General features: G+C 38.6%; 1 protein-coding gene across 3 annotated transcripts in view; it reads left to right on the top strand.

The window, feature by feature from the left end:
* MPP7 (MAGUK p55 scaffold protein 7) overlaps positions 1-24,514 on the top strand; it is a 283,281-nt gene that overhangs the window by 194,739 nt on the left and 64,028 nt on the right. For all 3 annotated transcript variants that reach the window (XM_057304655.1, XM_057304654.1, XM_044378520.3), the window contains 5 exons: positions 8,889-8,970; positions 9,525-9,610; positions 12,682-12,756; positions 13,198-13,394; positions 13,874-13,938. In XM_057304655.1, the coding sequence (XP_057160638.1) occupies positions 8,889-8,970; positions 9,525-9,610; positions 12,682-12,756; positions 13,198-13,394; positions 13,874-13,938 (505 nt within the window). The remainder of the gene's footprint in view (positions 1-8,888; positions 8,971-9,524; positions 9,611-12,681; positions 12,757-13,197; positions 13,395-13,873; positions 13,939-24,514) is intronic.

Raw genomic sequence — 24,514 nt, forward strand, 5'->3', positions numbered from 1 at the left:
ACACTGTCTTTACGTTGTCTTTCTTCTACCTGCCCTGGCGCTTCCGATCTTTCTCACCCTGCCCTCTCTCATACCTAGAGTGTTTACCACTTTCTAACTAACACACTGTATATCTCATGATTTCATCTATTGTTTATCGTCCTTCTCCCTTGTTAGATGTAAGCTCCACGAGGGGGCAGGAATGCTTAGTTTGTTTGTTTCACCGCTGTATTACAAGCTCTTAGAACCTGGCACAGAGTAGGTTCTCAATAATATTTGTCAACTTTATTGAGTCATAGAGTAAGTCAAAAGGACTAGCAGTAAGGGGCGCCTCGGTGGCTCAGTTAGTAAAGTGTCTGCCTTTGGCTCAGGTCATGCTCCTGGGGTCCTGGGATCGAGCCCTGCATCGGGCTCCCTCTCAGTAGGGAGGCTGCTTCTCCCTCTCCCTCTGACCCTCCCCCTGCTTGTGTGTGCTCTCTTTTCTCTCTCAAGTAAATAAATAAAATCTTTAAAAAAAAAAAAAAGGACTAGCAGTAAGCACAACAAACTGAACGGTCCTACATTGAAAAATAGTATGATTCGTAGAGAAGAAAGAGATTTATTCCAGTTACCTAATTCTATGTTACAAACCACCCCAGATTTTGTGGCTGAAACAGTAACATATTATTATATTTCATAGTTTTAGAGGTTGGATAGGCTCAGTGGGTGGTTCTTACTTAGAGTCCCTCACATGTACAGTTAGATGGTGGCCGAGACCGGAGTCATCTGTGAACTTCATTCCTATGACTGATGTCTGGCCTGGGATGGCTGGAAAGTTGGGGGCTGATCGGGCATCTTTTTCTAGGTGGTACCTCCATATGGCTGGTGTGGGCTTCCTCACAGCATGGCAGGAATCACGATTTCTTATGGTGTCTGACTTCCCAGAGAGGAAGTATTTCAAGAGGCCCAGGAGGCAGCTGCAAGTCTTCTCATAGCCTTCGATGCCTTAAAGCCATTTTTACCATTTGATGTGGGAATATGGCGTGCACATATATTAAAGGAAGGAATTGTTGATCTCTGTCATAGATAAACTACTGCAAGGGTAATGAATTTATAAATTTATGAGTAAAAGGTTATAGAAAGATGCAGGGTGAGCAGTATTGAATAATAGTTAAGATTAAAAATAAGCAATTCTGATGAGTTTGCCTTAGGTAAGTCCTGACTTTACTGCACACTAATTTTCTGATCTTAGACAAATTGTAACCATTTGTGATTACTTTCTCGTCTATAAAATATGGATAAATAGAGACTGGGGTTCACGATGGCAGTGTAGGAAGATCCTGGACTCCCTCCCTTCCATGTATAAAACAAATATACAACTGCATATAGAATAATTTGAAAAAGACCAGAAAACTGGATGAACAGAGCCTCCACAACAAAGGGCAAAAAGGACAGCATTGAGATGGGTAGGGGAGGAAGAGAGACCATCTTGCCAAAAATAACACACTGTACATTCAACGATCCACAGTCAAGGAGCCTCTCAAAAATATGGAAGTTTTCCCTGAGTGAGGGCTTTGTGTATTGGGCACCCAAAACCCTTAGATCCTGAATGAGAGAGAGGAGTCCCCTAAGTGCCAGACTTTTGAAAACCAACAGGGATTATATTCAGGAAAACCATGGAACTATAGGGAATGGAGAACTTGCTCTTAAGGGCTCATGTGCAGACTCACTCACCCAGGGCCCCAGCACAAAACTCCAATTTGCAAAGCACCTAGACCAGATGTGAAGAAGACCCACTTACTAATCTTAAAGTGCTTGCCAGAGAGGCAGGAAACTTTTGAACTTTTCCCAGGGATGGAGACACTGGCAGGTGGCATACTTGTGACCTTATCTAGCTTGTTAAAGTTAGTGAGGGTGGGAGTCATTTGGGAACTATTCCTCTAATCTGCTAGAGTTGGGGGGTGTGCCCAGCTGAGAATCCTGCCAATCCCCACACTGCAATTGTGCATCCCAGCAGGGTCAGGCAACAGCCCTGCCCCCCACCCCTTTGCCACAGTGCAGCTTTGTGCCGCTCAGAGCAGCCACGCATTACAACCAGGCTGGGCACTAGCCCTGCACACCGCTGCATCACTCACATACCCCTGCCACAGCAAACAGATTCATGCATCCCATACAGGGGATGCTTCCTGAGCACCTAGCTCTGGTCAGAGGGGATTGAGTTCTGCGCCATATGACATCTCCTTTGAAAGGTCGTCACTCCTTCAATACTAGGAGAGGTGATTGGTTTACCTAGTACATAGAAACAAACACAGTCGGGCAAAAATGAGACAATAGGAAAATGTTGCAAATGAAACAGGACAAAAATTAGAAAATGACATTGATGAAATGGAGATCAGCAGTGTATCTGATTACGAATTCAAAGTAGTGGTCGTAAAGGTGCTCACTGAACTCAGAAGAAGATTGGATGAACACTGTGAGATCCTCCACGAAGAGAAAGTATAACAAAATTGCAGACAGAAGGTACAGAGCTGAACAATGCAGTAATTGAACTGAAAAATACACTAGAGCAGTTCAACAGACTGGATGAAGCCAAAGATCAGATCAGCACGCTGGAAGAAAAAGCAATAGAAGTCATCCAGACAGAGCAGCAAAAAAGAAAAAAAGAATGAAAAAAAATGAAGATAATTTAAAGAGCCTTTGAATCAACACCAAGTGGAATGACATTCAAATTATAAGGTTCCAAATACAAGATAGACAGGGCCAGAAAACTTATTGGAAGAAATAATGACTGAAGACTTTTCTAATCTAGAGAAGAAAATAGACCTACAGGTCCACAAAGCCCAGAGAGTTCCAGACAAGAAGAACCCAGAGAGATCCATACCAGGACACATTATAATTAAAATGGTAAAAGAGAGAATCTTAAAAACTGCAAGAGAAAAACAACTTACTGTATCAAGGAAACCCCATAAAACTATCAGCAGATTTTTCAGCAGAAACCTTGCAGGCCAGAAGAGAGTGGCATGACTTATTTGAAGCTCCGAAAGAAGAAAACCTCTAACCTAGAAGTCTCTACTGGTAAGTTTAGTACTCAGATTTGAAGGAGAGATTAAAAAGTTTTACAGATAAGCAAAAGCAGAAGTGGTTCATCATCATTAAACTGGCTCTATCAGACATGTTAAGGGGACTTCTCTAAACTGAAAAAGAAATGGCACTAATTAATAATAAGAAAGCATATGAAAGTAAAAATGTCACTGAAAAAGGCAAATATATGGTAAAGATACTGTATCAACCACTAATAAAGCAAGTGTGAAAGTCAAAATTCAAAAATAGTAAAATAAACTACAGTAATTAGTTAATGGAGGCACAAAATAAAGTGTAAAGTGTTACATAAGAAATATAAAACATGGGAGGCAGGAAGAAAAAATGTGAAGTTGTGGAATATATTCAACTTAAGTTGCTATCAACTCAAAACAGACCATTTTATACATAGGAAGTTATAGGTGAACTTCACAATAATCACAAAGCAAAATTTATACTAAATGCACAAAAGAAAATGAGAACAAACAATATATGAGAATAAGAGAACAAGAAATGAGAATAAACAATATAAGAAGAAGGCATTGAACCAGAAGGGAAGAGAGAGAAAAGAAGAACAGGTAGGAACTATGAAAACAGCCAGAAAACAATGAACAAAATGGCAGTAAATGTGTACCTATCAATGATTACTTTAAATGAACTAAATATTCCAGTCAAAAGACACAAGGTGGTTAAATGGATAAAATATAAGAAGACACATCTATATGCTCCCTATAAGAGACTCACTTCAGAAGTAAAGACATACATAAACCGAAAGTGAAAGAATGGAGAAAGATATTCCATGCAAATGGAAACAAAAAGCTGGCGTAGCTACACTTATAAAAGACAAAATAGACTTTAAAACAAAAACTGTAGTGATAAACAAGAAAGGGCATTACATAATGAAAAAGGTCAACCCAACAAGAAGACCTAACATTTGTAAATATATATGCACCAAATACAGAGACACCAAGATATATAAAGCAAATATTACAGACCTAAAGGGAGAAATTGACAGTTATACAGTAACAGTAGGGGACTATAACACCCCACTTACATCAATGGATATGTCATCCAAACAGAAGGTCCATGAGGAAACAGTGGCTTTGAACAATGCATTAGACCGGGTGGACTTGATAGATAGGTACATCCAAAAAGAACAGAATACGCATTCTTCTCAAGTGCACATGGAACATTCTCCAGGATAGATCACGTTAGGCCACAAAACTAGTCTTAATAAATTCAAGAAGATGAAATATCAAGCATCTTCTCCACCCACAATGGTATAAAACCAGAAATCAATTAAAAGAAGAAAATTGGGAAAACCCCCAAAATACAGAGATCAAACAACATGCTACTGGACAATCAGTGGGTCATTGAAGAAATCAAAGAAGAAATTAAGTACCTAGGGACAGAAATGAAAATAGGAACACCACAAACCAAAATTTTTGAAATCAGCAGAAGTGGTAGTAAAAGAGAAATTCATAGCAATACAAGCCTACCTCAAGTAAATCTCAAATAATCTAATCATACACAAAAAGAAAGCCCAAAATTAGTAAAAGGAAAGAAATAGTAAAGATCAGGGCAGAAATAAATGAAAGAGACAAAACAATAGAAAAGGTCAATGAAACTAAGAGCTGGTTCTTTGAAAAGATAAAGCAAGTTGACAAACCTTTAGCCAGACTCATCAAGAAAAAGAGACAGGATTCAAGTAAAATCAGAAACGAAAGAGAAGTTAAAACTGAAACCAAAGAAATACAAAGAATCATGAGACTAAACAGTTATACACCAACATATTGGACAGCCTAGAAGAAATGGATAAATTCCTAGAAACATAATTTTCCAAGACCAAGTCATAAAGAAATAGAAAATCTGAATAGACCAATTGCTAGCAAGGATATTGAATTAATAATCAGAATTTCCCAGCAAACAAAAGTCCAGGACCAGATGGCTTCACAGATGAATTTTATCAAACATTCAAAGATTTAATACATATCCTTTTAAAACTCTTAAAAAATTAATGGGGAGGGAGCACTTTGTTAGTTTTGAAACACTACCCTGACACCAAAACCAGACAAGAATACCACATATACAACAGAAAGTCACAGGCCAATATCATTGATGTCACTGATGAAAAAATTCTTGGCAAAATATTAGCAAACTGAATTCAATAATACATTAAATGGGACATGAGCTCTGGATCAAGTCCAGAGATCCAAGGATGGATCAGTGCCCACAGATCAATCAGCATGACATACCACATTAACAAAATGAAGGATATAAAAATCATGTGATCTTAATAGATGCAGAAAAATCATTTGACAAAATTCAACATCCATTCATATCCAAACTCAACCAAGTGAGTAAAGATAATAAAGGCTGTATATGACACACCCACAGCTAACATCATACTCAGTGGTAAAAAGTGGACAGTTTTTCCTCTAAGATTAGAAGCAAGAAGAGGATTGCACAGTCTTGCCATTTATTATTCAACACAGTACTGGAGGTCCTAGCAACAGCAATTAAGCAAGAAAAAGAAATAGAAGGCATCCAAGGAAGGAAGAACTATAAAATTATCACTGTTTGCAGTTGACACAGTACTATATAAAGAAAATCCAAAAGACTCCACCAAAAGTGTTAGAACTAATAAATGGATTTAGGAAAGTAGGAGGATACAAAATTAACATAACAGAAATCTGTGGTGTTTCTGTACGTGAATAATGAAATATCAGAAAGAGGAATTTAGAAAACAGTCTCATTTAGAACTGCACCAAAAAGAATAAAATACCTAGGAATAAATTTAACCAAGGAGGTGAAAGATCTGTACACTGAAAACTAGGACATTGATGAAAGAAATTGAAGAAGACAGAAATAAATGGGAAGATAGTCCATGCTCATGGATTGGAAGAATTAATTTTGTTAAAATGTCCATACTACCCAAAGCAATCTACAGATTCAGTTCAGTCCCTCTCAAAATTCCAACAGCATTTTTCATGGAGCAAGAACAAATAATTCTAAAATTTGTATGGAACCACAGAAGATCCCAAATAGCCAAAGTAATCTTGAGAAAGAAGAACAAAGTTTGAGGCATCATGTTCCTTGATTTGAAATTATACTACAAAGATATAGTAGTCAGAACAGTTTGGTATGGGCATAAAAACAGACACACTGATCGGTGGAATAGAGTGAGAGCCCAAAATTATGGACAATTAATTTATAACAAAAGAGCCAATAACACACAATGGGGAAAGAATTTTCAATAAATGTTGTTGGGAAAAACTGGACAGCCACAGGCAGAAGAATGAAACTTGACCACTGTCTTGCACTATATGCAAAAATTAACTCATAATGCTTTAAAGACTTGAATGTAAGACCTGAAACTGTAAAATTCCTAGAAAAAGAAAACATAGGTGGTAAGCTCCTCAACGTGTGTCTTAGAAATATTTTTGTAGATCTGACTCCAAAGGCAAGGGAAACAAAAATAAACAGATTAGACTACATCAAACTTCTGCTCAGCAAAAGAAATCATTGAAATGAAAAGATAATCTACTGAAAAGATTTTCGCAAATCATATATCTGATAAGGGATTAATTTTCAAAATATATCAAGAACTTCTACAACTCAAAAAACAAAAAACAAAAACAACTCAATTAAAAAATGGGCAGAGGATCTGAATAGACACTATTCCAAAGAAGACATCCAGATGGCCAATAGGCACACGAAAGGATGCTCAGCATCACTAATTATTAGGGAAATGCAAATCAAAACTGCATTTGACACATCACCTCTCGTCAGTTAGGATCGGTATTACCAAAAAGACAAGCTATAACAAGTTTGATGAGGATGAAGAGAAAAGGGAACCCTTGTACACTGTTTATGGGAATATAAATTAGTGCAGCCACTATGAAAAACAGTATGGACACTTCTCCATACTGTTAAAATATTAAGACTAGAACTACGATGTGATCCATCCATTCCACTCCTGGCTGTTTATCTAAAGAATATAAAAATACTGACTTGAAAAGATATATGCCCTGGGCTCCTGCGTGGCTGATTTGGTTAAGCGTCTGCCTTCAGCTCAGGTCATGATTTCGGGGTCCTGGGATTGAGTCCTGTGTCGGGCCCCCTGCTCAGAGGAGTCTGCTTCTCCCTCTACCCCTCCCCGCTGCTCGTGATCTCTCTCTTCTCTCTGTCTGTCTCTCTCTCTCTCTAATAAATGAAGTCTTAAAAAAAAAAAAGAAAAGAAAAGAAAAAGAAAAGCTATATGCCCCCCTGTATTCATTGTAGCATTATATACAATGGTCGAGACCTGGAAAGAACCCAAATGTCCACTGGTAGATGAGTAGGTGAAGAAGATGTGGTGTGTATATATATACACTATGGAATATTACTCTGCCATTAAAAATGAATGAAATCTTACCATTTGTGACAACATGGATAGACCTTGAAGGTGTTATACTAAGTGAAAGAAGTTAGAGGGTGACAAATACCATATAATTTTATTCAAATGTGAAATCTAGAAAAAAGCAAATGAACAAACAAAATGAACTCATAGATACAGACAACCAGAAGGTTGGTGGGGGGACAAAATGAGTGAATGGGATCAATCATATGTGATGGGTAACTCGACTCGTACTGGTGATCTCTGTACTGCATACAGATGTCGAATTGTGATGGTGTATACCTGAAAGTCATATAATGTTACATAGCAAGTTTACCTCAATTAGAAAAAGAAAAAATATTGGGGGGGGGGAAGAACACTCTAAAAAATGGGTAATTAATCTTAAATTGGGTCCCCAGACCCTGCTGCCATTAGGCATACTTTAATGGGAAGGTTTGAAATACTGTTAAGGCAAATGAAAGTTTATGTAACCACACTACTTATTACAAATGTATTCCTAATTTTGTTATCTATTTTTTAATGATACACACGTGTTTATTGACGTATGAGAAAAATTCCACTTTAGTTTTTGGGGTGAATTCTGCCACCACCTAACGTGCATCTTTTTAGCTGTGTGATGCTGTTCTAGAATGCTTTCCTGCACCAATGCCAGTTTCTCAGAAGGAAAGTCATAAAAAGGTGTCCAAAGTAACCATTTGTGCCTGATGTTCTTATAAAGTGGCATTCAGTTAATTTGCTTCTGAACATCCAGAAATGAAGAATTTCTGGACTCTTTTTGAAATTGTTTCCTAATCTTATGCCAGAGCGTTAGTTCTCTTTGTACTAAGTACAGGCCCAGTACATAAAGACCTTGGAGTAACAGATCTTTCTTCCATTAGTTTATCTTAGCATTAGGTAAGGAATATGACTGATTTTGGAGTTTAAGTCTTTTTCTTTCTTTCTTTGTCATTATGGCTGAGTTCCTTTACCGTAATGGTGTAATAAAGGATCACTAAAGTAAAAGCCAGATAACCTGGGTTTTAGTTTTCTAATTTATGTAAGATTTTTGTGTTCACTTAATCTCAGTCTAGCCCACCTTCTTCATGGGGTATTATAAAGACAAAGTGAGATGAGCAAATGCTGTCAGGGGGCAAAACCAAATCCTATTCAGGTACAAGGTATTTACAATGGAAAGAAGATATTTGTATTTTTCATCGTGTCGAAGAGGTTAAGGATTTGAAAAAGCCTTAAATGGTGCTGAAAAGCGTAGATGACGTGTCTGATAGAAAATCTGTCCCAAGTCAGGGGTGTTTGTAAGACAAGAGGCGTGATGTCTGTGCCTCCTGCCTCCTACCTTTAATCTTTTATAATTGTTGTCACTTTTTCCAGATAAATGTCCCTATTTCTGCTCCCTTTCCTACCACCCAATGCACACACCTTTACCCACAAGTACTTTTTTTGTTTTCCTTCAAAGGGAGCTACGATTAAGAAAGATGAGCAGACTGGAGCCATCGTTGTGGCCAGAATCATGAGAGGCGGAGCTGCGGATAGAAGTGGTAAGGATTAAAAAAAAAAAAAAATGGTAAGGGTTTCAACCCTAGGCGCGTGGACAAGTCATGGTGCATTTCATGGGCAACATTTCCAGCATGTAATTAAGAGGGTAACAATCTTTTGATGTAATACATCAAACAATAAGATACTTTTCTCTGGGTTGAACTGTGGGAACCTATTGAAATAAATGATACATCTGCCTCTACTTTACAGTCTCAGTTTCCATGGGCTTCCAAAGTTATATTAGAATCTGTTTCAAGTGTTTCTGATTTGAAAAGTACTACTGCAAGTGTGCAGCCTTTGAAACAAGATAAAAATTCATTTATTAGGTGAAAATAATATACATTTCTAGACAAAGACCGGGATGCTGATGTCATTTCCTTGCCAGTATTATAACCTGGCGGTCTTTGATTCATTGCTGTTTAGAGGCACAGAATCTGAAACCTGAGAAGCCTAAAGATCTCCTCGAAGTATTAAGGGAACCAAATGATGCTATGAGTATGGACACAATTGCAAATTGCAGTAACTCTGCTAATTTACCAAATTTGCTACTTCTCAGGTCTTATTCATGTTGGTGATGAACTTAGGGAAGTGAATGGGATTCCAGTGGAGGATAAAAGGCCTGAGGAAATAATTCAGATTTTGGTAAGTTGAAAATGTATTTTAAAATTGCAGTAAAAAATGAAATTGCATCAGTATGTTTCAGACTTGGTTACAAATACAGGATTTGGATTTAGCTGTCCAGAGTTGTAATCCTAGCTTCATTACTTAATCCCTCTGTGTCCTTGGAAAATACCTTAATCTTTGCATTGCCTCAGTGTTTTCATTTACAAAATGAAAATAAGAAGAGGTAAATACCTCACTGCAGTGTTTTGAGGATTAAATGAGCTAACGTATACGAAGTGTTTATTACAGGACCTGTCCCAAATAGGTCCTTAAGAGATGGCTTCTACTCTGTTATTCGTGATGCATTTTTCTTTTCCCTTCTCCCATCGACATGGCCAGACTGTAGGCTGTGCTTTCGTATCTGAAACAGTGAAACTAATTTAGATGTCTTGTGAGATCTAAAACGAACAAAATTATTTTAGGCCTTGACAGTATTCATTCTCCAGTTCATTTGTAAGGATAAAATGAGGGAGACTGTCTCTGTTAACATATGAAAACATAAACATACAGAAATAGAGTTTGGTATCTTCAGAAAGACCCTTGTATATATGAAAATTTAGTATATGATTAAGATGGCATTTTAAATCCATGGGAAAACAGTGAAGTCATTTTATAAATGGTACTGGATATAAATTGATGATTCAGTTATAAAAAATAACGTCAGTCCCTGTTTTACACTACACCCAAAACAAATCCCAACGAATTACATATTTTTTAAAAATCAGAAAGATAAAGGGAGACTTTTTAAACTTGATGTGAAGTTCAAATAGAAAAATAACTGATATGATTGCAAGAATTAAAAAACTTTCTATATAGAAAAAGATGCTATATGTAACTTGAAAGACATGTGACACTTAGGAAAAATATTGTCCATATATATGATAGAAGGTACTTTAATGTGTAGAGTTCATAAAAATCAATAAAAGATGGGGCACCTGGGTGGCGCAGTCGTTAAGCGTCTGCCTTCGGCTCAGGACGTGATCCCGGGTTCCTGGGATCGAGCCCCACATCAGGCTGCTCCGCTATGAGCCTGCTTCTTCCTCTCCCACTCCCCCTGCTTGTGTTCCCTCTCTCGCTGGCTGTCTCTCTGTCACATAAATAAATAAAATCTTAAAAAATGTACAAAAGAAAACATGTCTGAAAACTGTTGGATCGGAGGGATTTGAAAGCTCGATAATGGCTACATCAGCAGATTCTAGGCACATAGTTCTGCCCATGTGCTCCCGGTGGCGGGGTGAATTTAGTAGATCCTTGGAGATGGCTGTCTGAAACCATCAAAACTTTAAGTTTGCCTACCCTTTAATGAAGAAATCAGTTGCTGGGAATTAACCCCATAGGAAATAATTTGTCAAAGGTATTACATAAGCAGGATTGTAACAACTATTCAGAAATAGCAAGAAGGTTGCGTTGACGAATCATTCACCCACGTGATGGCAATCCCAATGACTGATAGACCCGTACGACTTAGTAATATTAGTAATTTTTACAGTTTTTGAGCCCTTAATGACACTGTTCTAAGGGCTTTGCATACATTCACACACACACACACACACACACACACACGTCCAGTGGGAAGAGATCAGAGAGAACTTGCTTTCTCTCTACCTATGCAGTTCAGTATTATATGAATTCTTAATAAGATTTGTCAGTTGTTTTACGATAAGTAATAACAGTGACATTACCGGTTTGAAATCACTCCTGCTATAAAATTTTCCGATATTTATCCTGTGAAAGCCCCGTTTCACTTGAGTCTCTGTCTGTATTGGAGCTGCTTCCTTAACATTTCCAAGAGCTGATTCTATGCAGGTTTTCCCAGCTGGGCTTTCAGGGACTTCACACTGGTAAATGGAAGTTGGCTGCGGTCCATGGACTTTGGCAAACAGTACAAATCAGGGCCTCCCCCCTTCCCCAGAACAGAGCCCTGGTTTATGATGATGTGCCTCAGAGATACCTACCCATTCTCCTTTCTCTCTCCCTCTCTCTCTCTCTCTCTCTCTTTCCTTCCTCCTTCCTTTCCTATCTGCCTCATCCCGTCTTCCTCTTTTCTTTCCTCCCTCCTCCCTCTCAAATATGTGCCAGGTACTTAGTGTTTTCATGGAGCTTAGAATTTAGCAGGGGAAACAGATATTGAGAAATAATTGTATAAATGATTACTTTGTATGGTTATGAGAAATGCTAGAAAGACAGAAACAGCGAAAGACATGAGAGTAGATGAAAGGGAGATCTGCTCTGGTCTGAAATGGTCAGAATAGAACCACATATATTGTTGTCGCTTGCTTTAATTAAATTAATAGGTACTTAGTCTTTCATGTTTTAATTAATCTATTACATTTGGTGTTTTACTCATTAACCAGAATATAATAGCAGTGAATGTACTTCGTTACTTTCTCTGCTGAGCATTGCAGCTAGTGTGTGTGTGTGTATAGTGAATTATATATTTTGTTCCTAAAAACGGGGATGTCGATGCTTAAATGTATCGTCTGAATCTTGCACATCATCTCTAATACTGTGTAAGGCACTCTGCATATGCTGTGTTTCTATTTTGAAGCAGCTCAGCATGGATGGTAATACAGCCATCGGCATTTTAAAAGTGCACAGGAGTTGGGGACGCCTGGGTGGCTCAGTCGTTATGTGTCTGCCTTCGGCTCAGGGCGTGATCCCGGCGTTCTGGGATCGAGCCCCACATCAGGCTCCTCCGCTGGGAAGCCTGCTTCTTCCTCTCCCACTCCCCCTGCTTGTGTCCCCTCTCTCGCTGGCTGTCTCTATCTCTGTCAAATGAATAAATAAAATCTTAAAAAATAAATAAAAAAACAAAAGTACACAGGAGGTTAAAGTGGATTTAGTGTTTAGTGTTTTTTAACTTATTTGACAAACTTGAGTGCTTTCTCATATTGCAGGAATTTCTACAAAAATAGTTTTCTCAGTTTGGTTTATCGAAGAGGAGAAACGCCAAGCTTATACATTTTCAGAATCATTCCATTTTCTACCTATTTTGCCTGCCTTCTCCTTGGCTCTAGAAGTTCTCTGATAAGTCTTTCCTCTGTTATCAGGCTCAGTCCCAGGGAGCAATTACATTTAAGATTATACCCAGCATCAAAGAGGAGACGCCATCCAAAGAAGGCAAGGTAATCATTCCTTAAAAACCTTTTTTGTTGGTGTTGGCGGTGGGGGCACTAATGTTTCGGCATCTAATACATACCCTCTTTGTCACAATAAGTTCATTTTCATAATCCTTTTTAAAAAATCATTCTTTTTTGGGGGGGGATGCCTGGCTGGCTCCGTCTGTTAAGCGTCTGCCTTGGGCTCTGGTTGTGATCCCAGGGTCCTGGGATCAAGTCCTGCATCGGGCTCCTTGCTCAGTGGGGAGCCTGCTTCTCCCTCTGCCTGCCGCTCCCCCTGCTTGTGCGCTCTCTCTCTCTCTGACAAATAAATAAAATCTTTAAAAAAAAATTAAAAAAATAAAAATTATTCTTTTTTTAAAAAGTTACCCTCAAATCGGAGAAGAATATGGGCCCTTTCACAGTTATTTTTTATCTTTATTCCTTTTAAATGAAACTCTCTTCCAGATGTTTATCAAAGCCCTCTTTGACTATGACCCTCATGAGGATAAAGCAATTCCATGTAAGGAAGCTGGGCTTTCTTTCAAGAAGGGAGATATTCTTCAGATTATGAGCCAAGATGATTCAACATGGTGGCAAGCAAAGCACGCGGGTGATGCCAACCCCAGGGCAGGCCTGATTCCCTCAAAGCATTTCCAGGAAAGGTGAGCTCCTGGCATGCAAGAATGGTCTCTCTTCAAATGACCTTTTGTTCTCTGCAAAATATCACTGGAGGAGAGTCGTGATAAAGTGAGCACTAAAACCTTGCTTTAGAATCCTTTATCCCTCAGGTTTGGATTTCTGTTGTGTCTAACTAAGGATGAATAATGACCAAAAATAATAGAACAAGACCAGGTCATATTCGGTTTTTGTTATGAAGCAAATGGAAAAATAGCACATTAATATCTCAAACTGTATTGATGTGAAAGATGGGGGAAAAAAGAAGAGTGATTTTGGAGTGTGGATGATTTATAAAAATTTGAAAGTAGAGGATTTATTTTTTAATTTGAATAGATTGCATTGTGTTCATTTTTTCCCCTGGCTTCCCTTTTTTTTTTTCCTTGGGACTTTTAATATTTTGGTGTTATATTAATCTTGGATCGGTACTGAAAATTGATAGGCATTGACCTTCTTTTTCCCCCAGGAGATTGGCTCTGAGACGACCAGAAATATTAGTTCAGCCCTTGAAAGTTTCCAACAGGAAATCATGTAAGTTTGTTAGTAAAAATGCAGAGTAACCAAATCTTGCTGTTTATTTTTGACTATTAAAGCGGGTGTTTGTGGGAGAACGAGAGCTCGTAGTGCCTTGCGATAGCTTTGGGATCATCATTTCATGGCAACCAAACAAATAAGAAGCTCACAGTAGAATACTGAAGTGAATCTTTTGAAGAAAGGGGTGTTTGCGGTTGTCTATAATAAACCCATGACTCACACTTTAAGAAACTAACTAGCAACACTACTTTCCTTGACTTCTGAACATAGGTGTTTTTATAAATGTAACCTCAAATGCAACTCTTTTATTTCTCCAAAGCTAGAAGATTTGGGTAAGACACTTCTTGGTAAAATTAGGGGGAGAAAACCTACCACTTTGTTGGGCGCAAAGGCCATTGAGCCTAAGAACAGTTCTTGTTTTTCTTAACTCCTTGCTTATCCAGAAATCATAGTAACTCTGACCTTTAACTTGCCTGTTTGGAGTGGTTACAAGACTAGATTAAAACAAAATAAGAGCAGGAAAAGGATGAGGTAGGATTACTGAAAAAAAGATAGTGTGGATTGGGGTGCATTCTTTTTCTCCCTTCATACTCCCCTCCTCTCGGCTGCTCTTGTACTCCCCACCCCTCACCCCTGTCAAGTCCCCGTCCCATAAATTTCCTACTTCATCTCCTCTAAATGTTTCATGGTTCTAGGTATTTTAAGAGTAAAAAAAGCCTTTTGTTTTCAGCATAGAGACTGTACGTTAAAAGGCGAAATGCACAAATAAATGGTCCTGGAATTTTACACCAACATCTGGTTTTAGTATTGTTGCATTTTTCACATCTCCTGTTATTTCTGTCAGTTTGTAGACGCGTATAGCCCAGGAATTACATTCTAGGAGAGCCAAACTACAGTCGAGTATAAATCTCACAAGCAAGCAAATACTTCAAGTGGAGCCCTGATTCAAAAGCCTGCTTGTTCTTGCTCCGTTAAGTCTGGGCAGAAGGAAAACACACTTGTCATAGAATGCCACATGGATTGTGACATCAGAAAGCGTACAGTTGAACCAGAAGGTTGCATCGCTTTTAAGTGCGATGAATTTTCACCGGCAGGGGCTCCGAGGCAGCCACCTGACTTGCTCTCGGAGGGATTTCTAAACGGGGGGGCCTGCACACTTCTGATACATTTGGTGCTTGTGGGATAAAATGTGCGTAACTTGAAAAGGAAATCAACGTGATACTACTCGAATCTGAATCCATACTCCCAATTTCTTTGAGTCTTAGGCAACTTAGAAATGTCCAGTTTGATAGAATTGCGAATTTTCATTTATTTGTTTTTACAAATGTGATTCTTTAAAGAACTACACGAAATGAGTATATTGTCTTTCTAATAGCTCTCCTTAAACTGGCTTCAGTATAAATGTGTGTGTTTCAGAGGGAGTATGTGTGTGTGTGTGTGTGTGTGTGTGTGTGTGTGTGCACGCGCACATGTGGGTAGAGCTCTTCATTGTAATGGGTGATTTTTGTTAATATGCAGAGTTATTTATGTGATAAGCTTTAATATTTGAGTCTGAGGAATATTTATTCCAAAATTACTCAAATGTCATCATCTGGATGTTTTAGGGTTTTTTGTTTTTGTTCTTGTTTTTTTGCTTTCTGTGCCTCTTGAAGACCAGTTAGGAATGTTTACTGATTCCCATTCACACTTCCTTCCTTTTCGTCTTTTCTATTTTTTTAAAACTAGACTTGATTCACAGAGAGATGTATTGGTGGTTCTCATATATGGATGCTCTCTATTTTTGAATAAAAACAAATCTGGTCAACGTTATCCACATCAGTAGCGTATAGTAAATATGGCCTTATTCAGAGAGACAGTCTATGTCTATGAAGCTTAAATAGAAAGCTAGTACCTTTATTGTCAAAGAATTAAAATTCCATTTGAAGTTGGTTTTTGTTTCTGTTTTTTTTTAACGTTGTCTCCTAAACCCCTGAACTCCAGAGTTATGCGAAAATTATTTATACTGGTTCTGAACATTTTTTTAAGTCATTTAAAAGCACTTTGTTCTGTAATCAGTGTATCTGATAGTGATTCTTTACATAACTACCCTTGTAAATTGTAAAGGCTATCTGACCCAACACTTCTGGACTTCACCAGTTTTGGTACCTAGATTTTTAGGATGGGACGTCCCTCATGCTCTTTGCTAAAATTACAGAATAACGCTATGAAGAAAGACAGAAAGTTAACATAAAATCTTTTATTTATATGACTTTGACTAATAATTCATAGACTAGGTTTTAAGAAATGCTTCTAATTTAATGTAAACATTTTAAAAGGAGAATAATTCTGTCATGTTGGTGTTTTATAAATTTATTAAAAAATAGTCATGTTGATAATTTTCTGCACTAAATTTTACAAGTGCACTTAACACCTAGGAGATTGTGTTAAACAGTGAATTTAGAATAATAACTTCAGTCAGGTAATAATATGTATCAAATTAGCCAGTTAGCTATTTTCACAGAATAATTGCTTGCATTGCTGTGGCTTTACTCTTTATTTGACTCACAATCATCATAACTAAAGTTTGCATGGAGGAAAAGCTCTGGAACTCTTAGGGGTTCAGTCAATGTCAAAATTAAAGTCAAAAGGATTGGAGAAGGCCTTTCTGTGTGTACTAGCGCTGTGGGTCCTGGCTCCATGGAGGGTAAAGCCAGGAGCCCTAATACTGACATCCTCAGGCTTTAAAACTGGCATCCTTATGCAAAACTCTGTGGTATTCATCCTTGGTGCTTGGTTATTTCCTCCCCTTAAGAATCTTGGCAGATCTGATGCAGATTGAGAAAATAGGCTTCTCAAACAAAATAATTTGCCTCTTGAAGTTAAACATTCCTAAAAACTATGACCTCTTAAAACTAAAGCATAAGCGACTCTTAGAAGCTTGATGGAGAGACTCACCCCGCTTCCTCCTGTTGTTTCAAAGAAGAGCTAACCCAACAAAGAAATTGGTAATAGAATTGTGTTCCCTCCCTTTCTCCTTCATCTGATGAGAGGCTCTTACATAATGGATTTACATTAGTAATAGAGACAGAAGAGCAGCTAGGAGTCGGATAGGTTCTCTTTGCCATGACCAACTTTTAGATTATTACATGAAAGACACAGGTTAAGTGTTTTGGAAATGAGTTAAAAGCGTTATCTTATGTCTCAAGTAACATAAAAGAGTACTTTTCATGACAGACACTTGGCAGCTTGGAATTCTTGTGTCGATATAATTTAAACTACTCTGATTTTTCTGCCAAAAGCTTATTTTTTATAGTACAGTTGCATATATATAAAGCAGTATGATATCACCTAACCTTTAAAAAGCAATGTGATCTTCTTTGATTAATTAAAATAGTTTGTTCCCTTTCTATTGAAATTAAACTTTATATATCTTTCTGATAATACAAACATTAATAACTTTGACTTCAATAGTATATAATATATTTAAATCTAGTTTACAGGGTATTTAGAAAAGCTGCTTCTTATTCAAGTAGTGTCTTTTACAGAAGACTATTCCAGTATGGTTTTTATTTACGGTGCTTAGTTTCTTTTTTTAGTTAGCAAAGTATAAATACCTGAAAATATCATACTGCTGATTGAATACAATTAATTTAAATTTTTTTCTTTTATAAAACAGCTCTTATAGAATTCTTATAAAAAAAATCCAGACGGTATGATTTATTTTTTTTTTAAAGATTAGAAGGTCAAAACACAAAATATTGTACTTTAGAATCTGTTTTAACCAATTGTGGTTGCTGTCACGTGAGTACAAAAGAAAATATTTAACTGGAGCCGGAGGTGTCCGTTCAAACAGCATATAACTGAGTTCATTCAAAGACAAGCATTTTGTGGGTGAAGGTCACGGTCTACCAACAGTACAGTTTAAACCCCGAGTAAAGAAATGAATTCACTCTGTGGTAGCAAATTTTGGAAGGCCAAACATTTGAGAATAATACGTAGAACATTCTAGGTTGTTAAAATACACCTTTTCAAATTGAGTAAGCTCCTTTCTCCTGGCATCTTAAACAGCGTTTATTTAATGTGTTCATATATAAAGTTAATTCAGAAATTAACAAGTAGATTGCTCATGTTCTTACATTAAATTTGTATGCCAAAAACTCTGTCAAATATTTAATATTGGTGGGATTTTGTGTTAACAGAAACACATGAGGTTTTAAAAAAACACTCAAAGTGGTTCCCTGCCCCCCTAATATTTATTGATATTCTTTGGGGAATGCCGGACAGAGGTGCAGATGAACTGGGCTGTAAATTTTATGTCTGCTTACGTGAAGGAATGGTTGAGGTGATGGCCTAATTGTTATTGCTTACTTTTCATCTCAGTAGACTGTTCTTACGTAAATTGAAGATGTTCCTTCTAAGACACTATCAGGGTATGTGCTTTTAGCTTTTACGTATGCAGGGTTCTCAGCCATACTGCCTCTGGCCTTTTGTCTTGGGGACCCAATGCTGTGCAGGTAAGAAAGGGTTGATGAACGATTAAGGGTGTGGTCTGTGGTTTCGGATTCCTGCAGGCTTTTAAGAAAGATCGCCTGGGGCCCCAGGGAGGCATAAGAAAGCAGTTTCGGGGCGGGGATTTAACTGCCCGCGTAAATACGATCACACCTATATAGACACAATTTCTCCACCTGCCGAGAGAGTAGCCGCCTTGGGGTAGCTAGCGTGGCAGCGTGGTGAAGTTCCTCCTGCCCTGTTACGTGGGCTCGTCAAATACTCTTCGAGAGAGCTCTTCTACTCCATTCTCTGAGAACAGCCAAAATTATTCTTTGTGTCCTTGTTGGCCTCTCCTCTGGGTTTGTGTAGTTTTCCCATCCTGCTCTTCAGTGCTTGAAGATGTGGAGACTGGACTCCTGAGAGGCCAGGGCGAGTCTCCCCCAGACCCTGCGGTCAGGAGAAACACACTCGGGAGGTTCAGGCTTCGGGGGAGGGGACAGAGGCTGGTGTGCTGGGAGGTGGTGGAGAGTAGACAAGAAACTTGAGAGAAACTTTTACTTCATTTGACCTCTCCACGGACTTGTATTTCCTCGGGTAAAGTTAGAGTAATTAAAAAAGTGATTTTGGTGTGACAGTAGAGCCCAGTAGGTAATAATGCAGACTCTAGAGCCGGATCGTGTGGGTCCACGTCCCCTCTGATTCCCATCCGTCACATGGACATAACAGGACTGGCTTCGTAGAATTGTGGGAGAATTCAATAAGTTTATGCATTTACTGTACACAGAACAGTGCCTTAGTTAAGAATATAGTTAAGAATCGTGCGGTTATCCCAAGGCTCTTCTGAGATCAGCCTTTTATGTTTTCCTGTTTGTTCAGACTTGCTAAGTGTAAGGAAAAGAGTTCTTTGCTTTTCCTACCAGCTGTCCATCAAGCATGTTGCTGGCTTGGATATATACGCATGTGGGTTATGACGCGAAAACTCCCATTCTCTTCCTACTTAAAGCATGGAGGAAATGCTCTTCCGAGAATGGGCGCAGCGTGTTCATAACCTTTTACGAGACTATGAAACATACCGTACGCCATGTGACATGGAGGTGTTTAGTTTTATTGTGGGTTGGCTTGGGTGTTTTCATTTTTGTTCTTATGCCTGTGCACGCGCGTGTCTGTGTGCGCGCGTGTGAGAGAGAGAGACATGGCTTTTATCATCTGATGTATGTGACACGGGTTCTTTAATCAGGGTGCAACACTATTGTCCCTTCAGAAACTATGCGTTCTGTTTAACAATCCACCTAATGGTGGCGCGTCTGAGATTTGCAGACCGAGCCGTTTGAAACACTGCTTGTATTATTTCCACTAAGCCTAGTGGCTTGGCTTGGCTGATCCATATCCCATAGTTTGTTTTCTGATAATTTGTCTTGGATGTACGTGACATTTCAGAGCTACCAAGGAATGAGCGTGAATAAATTCACAACTCGGGCGACTCCCAATACGAGCCCGAATAATGATTTGCTCGTCATTTTTGCGAATTCTGTTCAAATAGAACCGATACAGTTGGAGGACCCATAGGTATTTGCAAAATAAAAATACAGCGGTTCGCACTCTCTCCCAAGTGTTTCCTTTGACTGCCACTCCGTAGTTGGGAAAGAGAAGTGAGCCAAAAGCTCTCTGGATCAGTCCTGTTCATTCTGCAAAGTCTCCTAGTGAAATACGTTCTACCTTGGCTGGTGGTTCGATTTTGCACCTATTAAATTGCCAGTTCTTTTTCCACCTTTAACTGAAGGTGAGTCTCCTAAGTCACACGGAACTCTTAAATTTCTTTCCTCTTCGTAACAATTAGCATTTTTTAGAATTATTTTTTAAAATACGTTTTCTCAAATACTATAGCCAGAATGAAGTAAAGGGTTCTGCCTGACTTATTTCATCTGTGTAATAAGTTGATAATGCTGTTAAATTTACAGGGTATTGAGGCATTTTAAGGGCATTTTAAGGGTTGTTTCTAAGTATGTATCCTAAGTGTTAGACAGATTAGTTTACAAACAGAGGTGTCCTATGAAAATAATCCCCCGTTGAAGGTGTTATTTTGAAAAAATAGTTTTTTTCCTTATTATTTTTCCCATTTGGGCATTTAATAAGCTGAACGAAGGCTGTGTGCTTTTACTGCTTTAGTATACGCATTCTTTTCAGACCAGGACTACAGTGCAGTCTAAAATGTAGTTTTTCATGAGTTCTGTTTGTTGACTAATAATTTTGAAATATTGAAAATACATTTTTTCCCCCTTTGGCTTTTCTAAGATGAGGAAACAGAGTGTGGTAGGTGGATTTTTTTTTTTTCCTCCCTCAGCTGCATCTTCTTCCTACTTTAATTGTATTTTCTGCACATTTAATCATCTCCTTTCTCATTTTCTTTGTGCTTCTCAGAGGAAATTAAAGGTACATGTATAAAAGCTTCCCTGCCATAGTCTACTAATTTTATTTAGTACACCTATGTGTGGATTAAATTGAATATAGCAAGTAGTTCGTAGAAGATGATTATCTCTCCAAGCTTTCGTCTTGATTTACAGTACCAAAAATTACGGTTGGCCTGTGTTTGAGAACTGTCCTATTTTTGCTTCGTATAGCAGAAATAAAGAAAGTAATCTGACATGGTACATGATGTTTTTGTCTCTGTCGGTGGTCTCAGTGTTACTCAGATATACTGACATCCTTATTTTAACATAAGGCTGTCAGGGGAATCTTCCCAAGTCTTTGATATCAGCACATGCTGTGCTCTGAGTTCCAGAAGCGTATTTATGTGAAGATAAGAGACCTAAAGTAATAAGTACCCACTACTTCGATTAAATTTTTAAGATATGCATAACCCAGTTTTCACTTAACTCCAAGAAATAATTAATAACACATCGTTTAAAATGTTTTCGTCCGTTCATTTTTCAAAAACCAAATTAAAAATAGAAATAGTACGCCTTTATTCCTTCCCAACACAGAATTTTTTCCTATCAAAAGAAAGGACACATCTTAATCTTAACCTTTCTGTCTAATTCAGTGAACCAAAGTAAGTGCTGTATTTTACATATTATCAAAGAGCCCGATTTACAAAAATAAATATACTTTGGGGGATCAAGTGTGGTAATTTTCTCAACTGTGGGAAGTATAAACAGTGTAGGCAGATCTTTTATAATTTTCTTGGAACTGCATCAGGGAACCTCTGAAGGAGGCTGAAACACGAATTGCATGATGTTTTAAAACATTACTTGAAGCTTAAATATAAAACAAAACGTTTTATGTTTAAGAGTGGCATTGTGAGGGCTGTCCTATGCTGTGCTTTACATAATTGTTTTAAGTAATTTATTTTTTGCATCTGTGGCTGGGCTTCTAACTGTTCTGCTTTATTTCTTGGCTTTTGTTCTGTATGCTCTTACACTCCATCCAGAAGATGCTGAGTACGCTGGTAACCACAGTGGAACCTATATAGGTGAGCACCTGGTCACGGAAGAGGATTTCTTTCTTTCTGTTGCTTTCTCCAAAACCATTGTGTTGTTTTCTCTTAAATTAGCATATTGGCACGAGCATGCTCTGATGTTCGGTGGGGGGTAGCATGACCCTTTATATTAAACAGGCTCAGTGGGTTGGACAGAAAGGAATTCATACTGTGCTTTCGTGTTGTTATTCAGGAAGCTTTCCAGATGCTCTGTTTTTGAGATCATTATATATTATTGAGTAGAAGATGAAAAGCGTTTGTGGCTAAGTCATTTTACTCGGTTAACGGTGTCTGGCTTTTCTGCATTATCTGATTAGCTGTTAATTAGTCCAAGCTTCTAAATAACTTCTTCCAAAATAACTTTCTGGTCTTGTTTTCCGATGATTGATGATTCACGTTGCGCCCTCTACGGAACCGTTGACTGAACAGCCCCAAATATCATTAAGCCTATGACGCGCTTCTCTGTATGGGAAGGAAACATTCCCCATGTGGCCGTGCCGAGGGATGTTATAAACAAAAGCCAAGGTGTCTAGAAGTTGTTCAAGGCATCAGAATTCTCTTCAGCTGCCTCTCACTTCAGACCTTTCCCACCCTTGCCGTGGTCATACTGTAGAAACACAGTTCTAGAGAGAACTGCTTCAGCCTCCTTATTTTTAGATTAATATTTATGTCTATGATAATATCTCTTGGTTATTGAAGAATTTCGCCAGATGTGATATTTGGTATTTAATATATATTATCTCTACTGTGAGATTGGTGGGATTTTTTTTTTTTTTTCCACTTTATAGAAAGGAAACTGAGCTTCAGAAAGTTGACAGGAATTCTCTTCGAACCTACGGAGAGTGAATGGTGCCTCCCGGTTTCCCATTCACATCTGTGCATTTATAATGTGTATACTTTATCTTTGACAGTATGCTGCCCTTTCGTTTTACATTGTACAAAGTAAATTCCATGCAGAAATCTAGAGTATTCCAGTTTTTAGGCAGAAAAAACTATAATTGGATGATCAACGAGAGGTTAAAATTTCATTAATTCTTAACTCATTTCAGAATAGTACGGTGTGCCAGATACTCTGTATATCGATTCACACCTCTCCTTACACCCTCAGAAACTTTAATGGCTTCCAGGAGCAAGTATTTCTTCTCCTGAGTCTGTGGTCAGCTGAGTGGTTCTTCTGGTCTGTGTCAGCTTGGTGAATTTTTGTGCTCTGATGATTGGGATGGGCTCTGGTTGGTGTGAGGGGTGGGTTGCTCACTTGGGTGAAAATTGTTTCTGTTTCCTGTAGTTTTTCATCCTCCAGTAAGCTGGCCCATAAAGCATCTCAGGGTTCCAGAGAGCAACAGAAAAAACAATCTCCAGTATGTTAGTGCTGGTGAGGCCTCTGATCTCATCTCATGTCGCATTGGCCAAAACCAGTCTCTTGGCCAAGCCAGCGTCCATGTGCAAGCCCAAGAGCTTGGATTCAGGGAGATGTGAAGAGGTGGACAGACTTTACTACAAGCTTCTACCTCTCTCCAAAACAGAGAGCTGTCTACTGTCCCTGACTTTCAGGGCGTATACTCAGTCCATTAGATGGCAAGCGTATATCCACCGAGTGAGTAACTGTGGCATAAAGCAGGAACTCATGAGAGTCACATAAAATGCTATAATTCAGGGGCTGAGGAGATGGCCTCCCAGCCTGAGGCAGTGAAGGGCCCAGTCCCACAAAGAATGACATTAGAACCGTGGCATCAAATGTTAGGTGGAATTACAGTTTAGCGCTGGGGATGGAGGTAGAAGCAATAACATGGGGAGGGGTGACTACTGCAGAGCACAGGGCGTATTTGAGTTTGGGGGAGGGGATGTGTGTGTTCTTTGTTACTTTCTCTGTTGTGCTCTGGACCCTGAGACCACAGTATGCGCTGGCTTCTTGGAGGGTGAAATGTTACAGGAAAATGAGTTCGGGATGAAATGCCTTTGGATCTGGCAAGAACTCGTTTATCTGGAGTTACCGATAACTCTGAGAAACAACTTTATTGGAAGCCAAATTGCAAGGTGTTAAAGAGTAAGAGTGAACAGTTCCCCATCTAGGTAAAATGGGAATATCATGAATCCTAATGATTCATGTCCAACCTAGTGGCACACAGTCTTCAGGCCATTTCTGGACAAAAGGTATGTTTTTGTTAGTCCCACAAATTTGAGAGAGTTTATGTAAAAATTTCTGACTCCTTTGACAAAACAAAAGACTTGGCTAAACTAGGCCTTCGTTTCCTGATGTTAATAACTAGCTGGAGTTGAGTTACAACCGACTCTGTCAATGGAACCCAAGTGTCTGGTTCCACAGAGTCTCCACCCCTCCTGGTCTTGCCAGGGCTGAGGCAGGATGTCGGAGGACATTCTCCTAACAGCTGTGTTGGTGTTTGTATTTTAACAGGGGAGTATTTCTTGGTCTCCATGTTCTCCAACATGGGGAAATAAACGTGGCCAAAGAGTGTTTCAGGCAAATGGGACAACCTATTTCTTTGAGGATTGACTCTTGTAAAAATGTATTTGTGCAAGGCAATTGATAGGATTTTTCTACCTGTCTGGCTTCCATAGGCTTTTAAATTTGCAAGCCCTGAGTACAGATTATAGCTGTCCACTTTATTC

The sequence above is a fragment of the Ursus arctos genome, unplaced genomic scaffold, assembly GCF_023065955.2.
Source record: "Ursus arctos isolate Adak ecotype North America unplaced genomic scaffold, UrsArc2.0 scaffold_30, whole genome shotgun sequence".
Classification (NCBI taxonomy): domain Eukaryota; kingdom Metazoa; phylum Chordata; class Mammalia; order Carnivora; family Ursidae; genus Ursus; species Ursus arctos.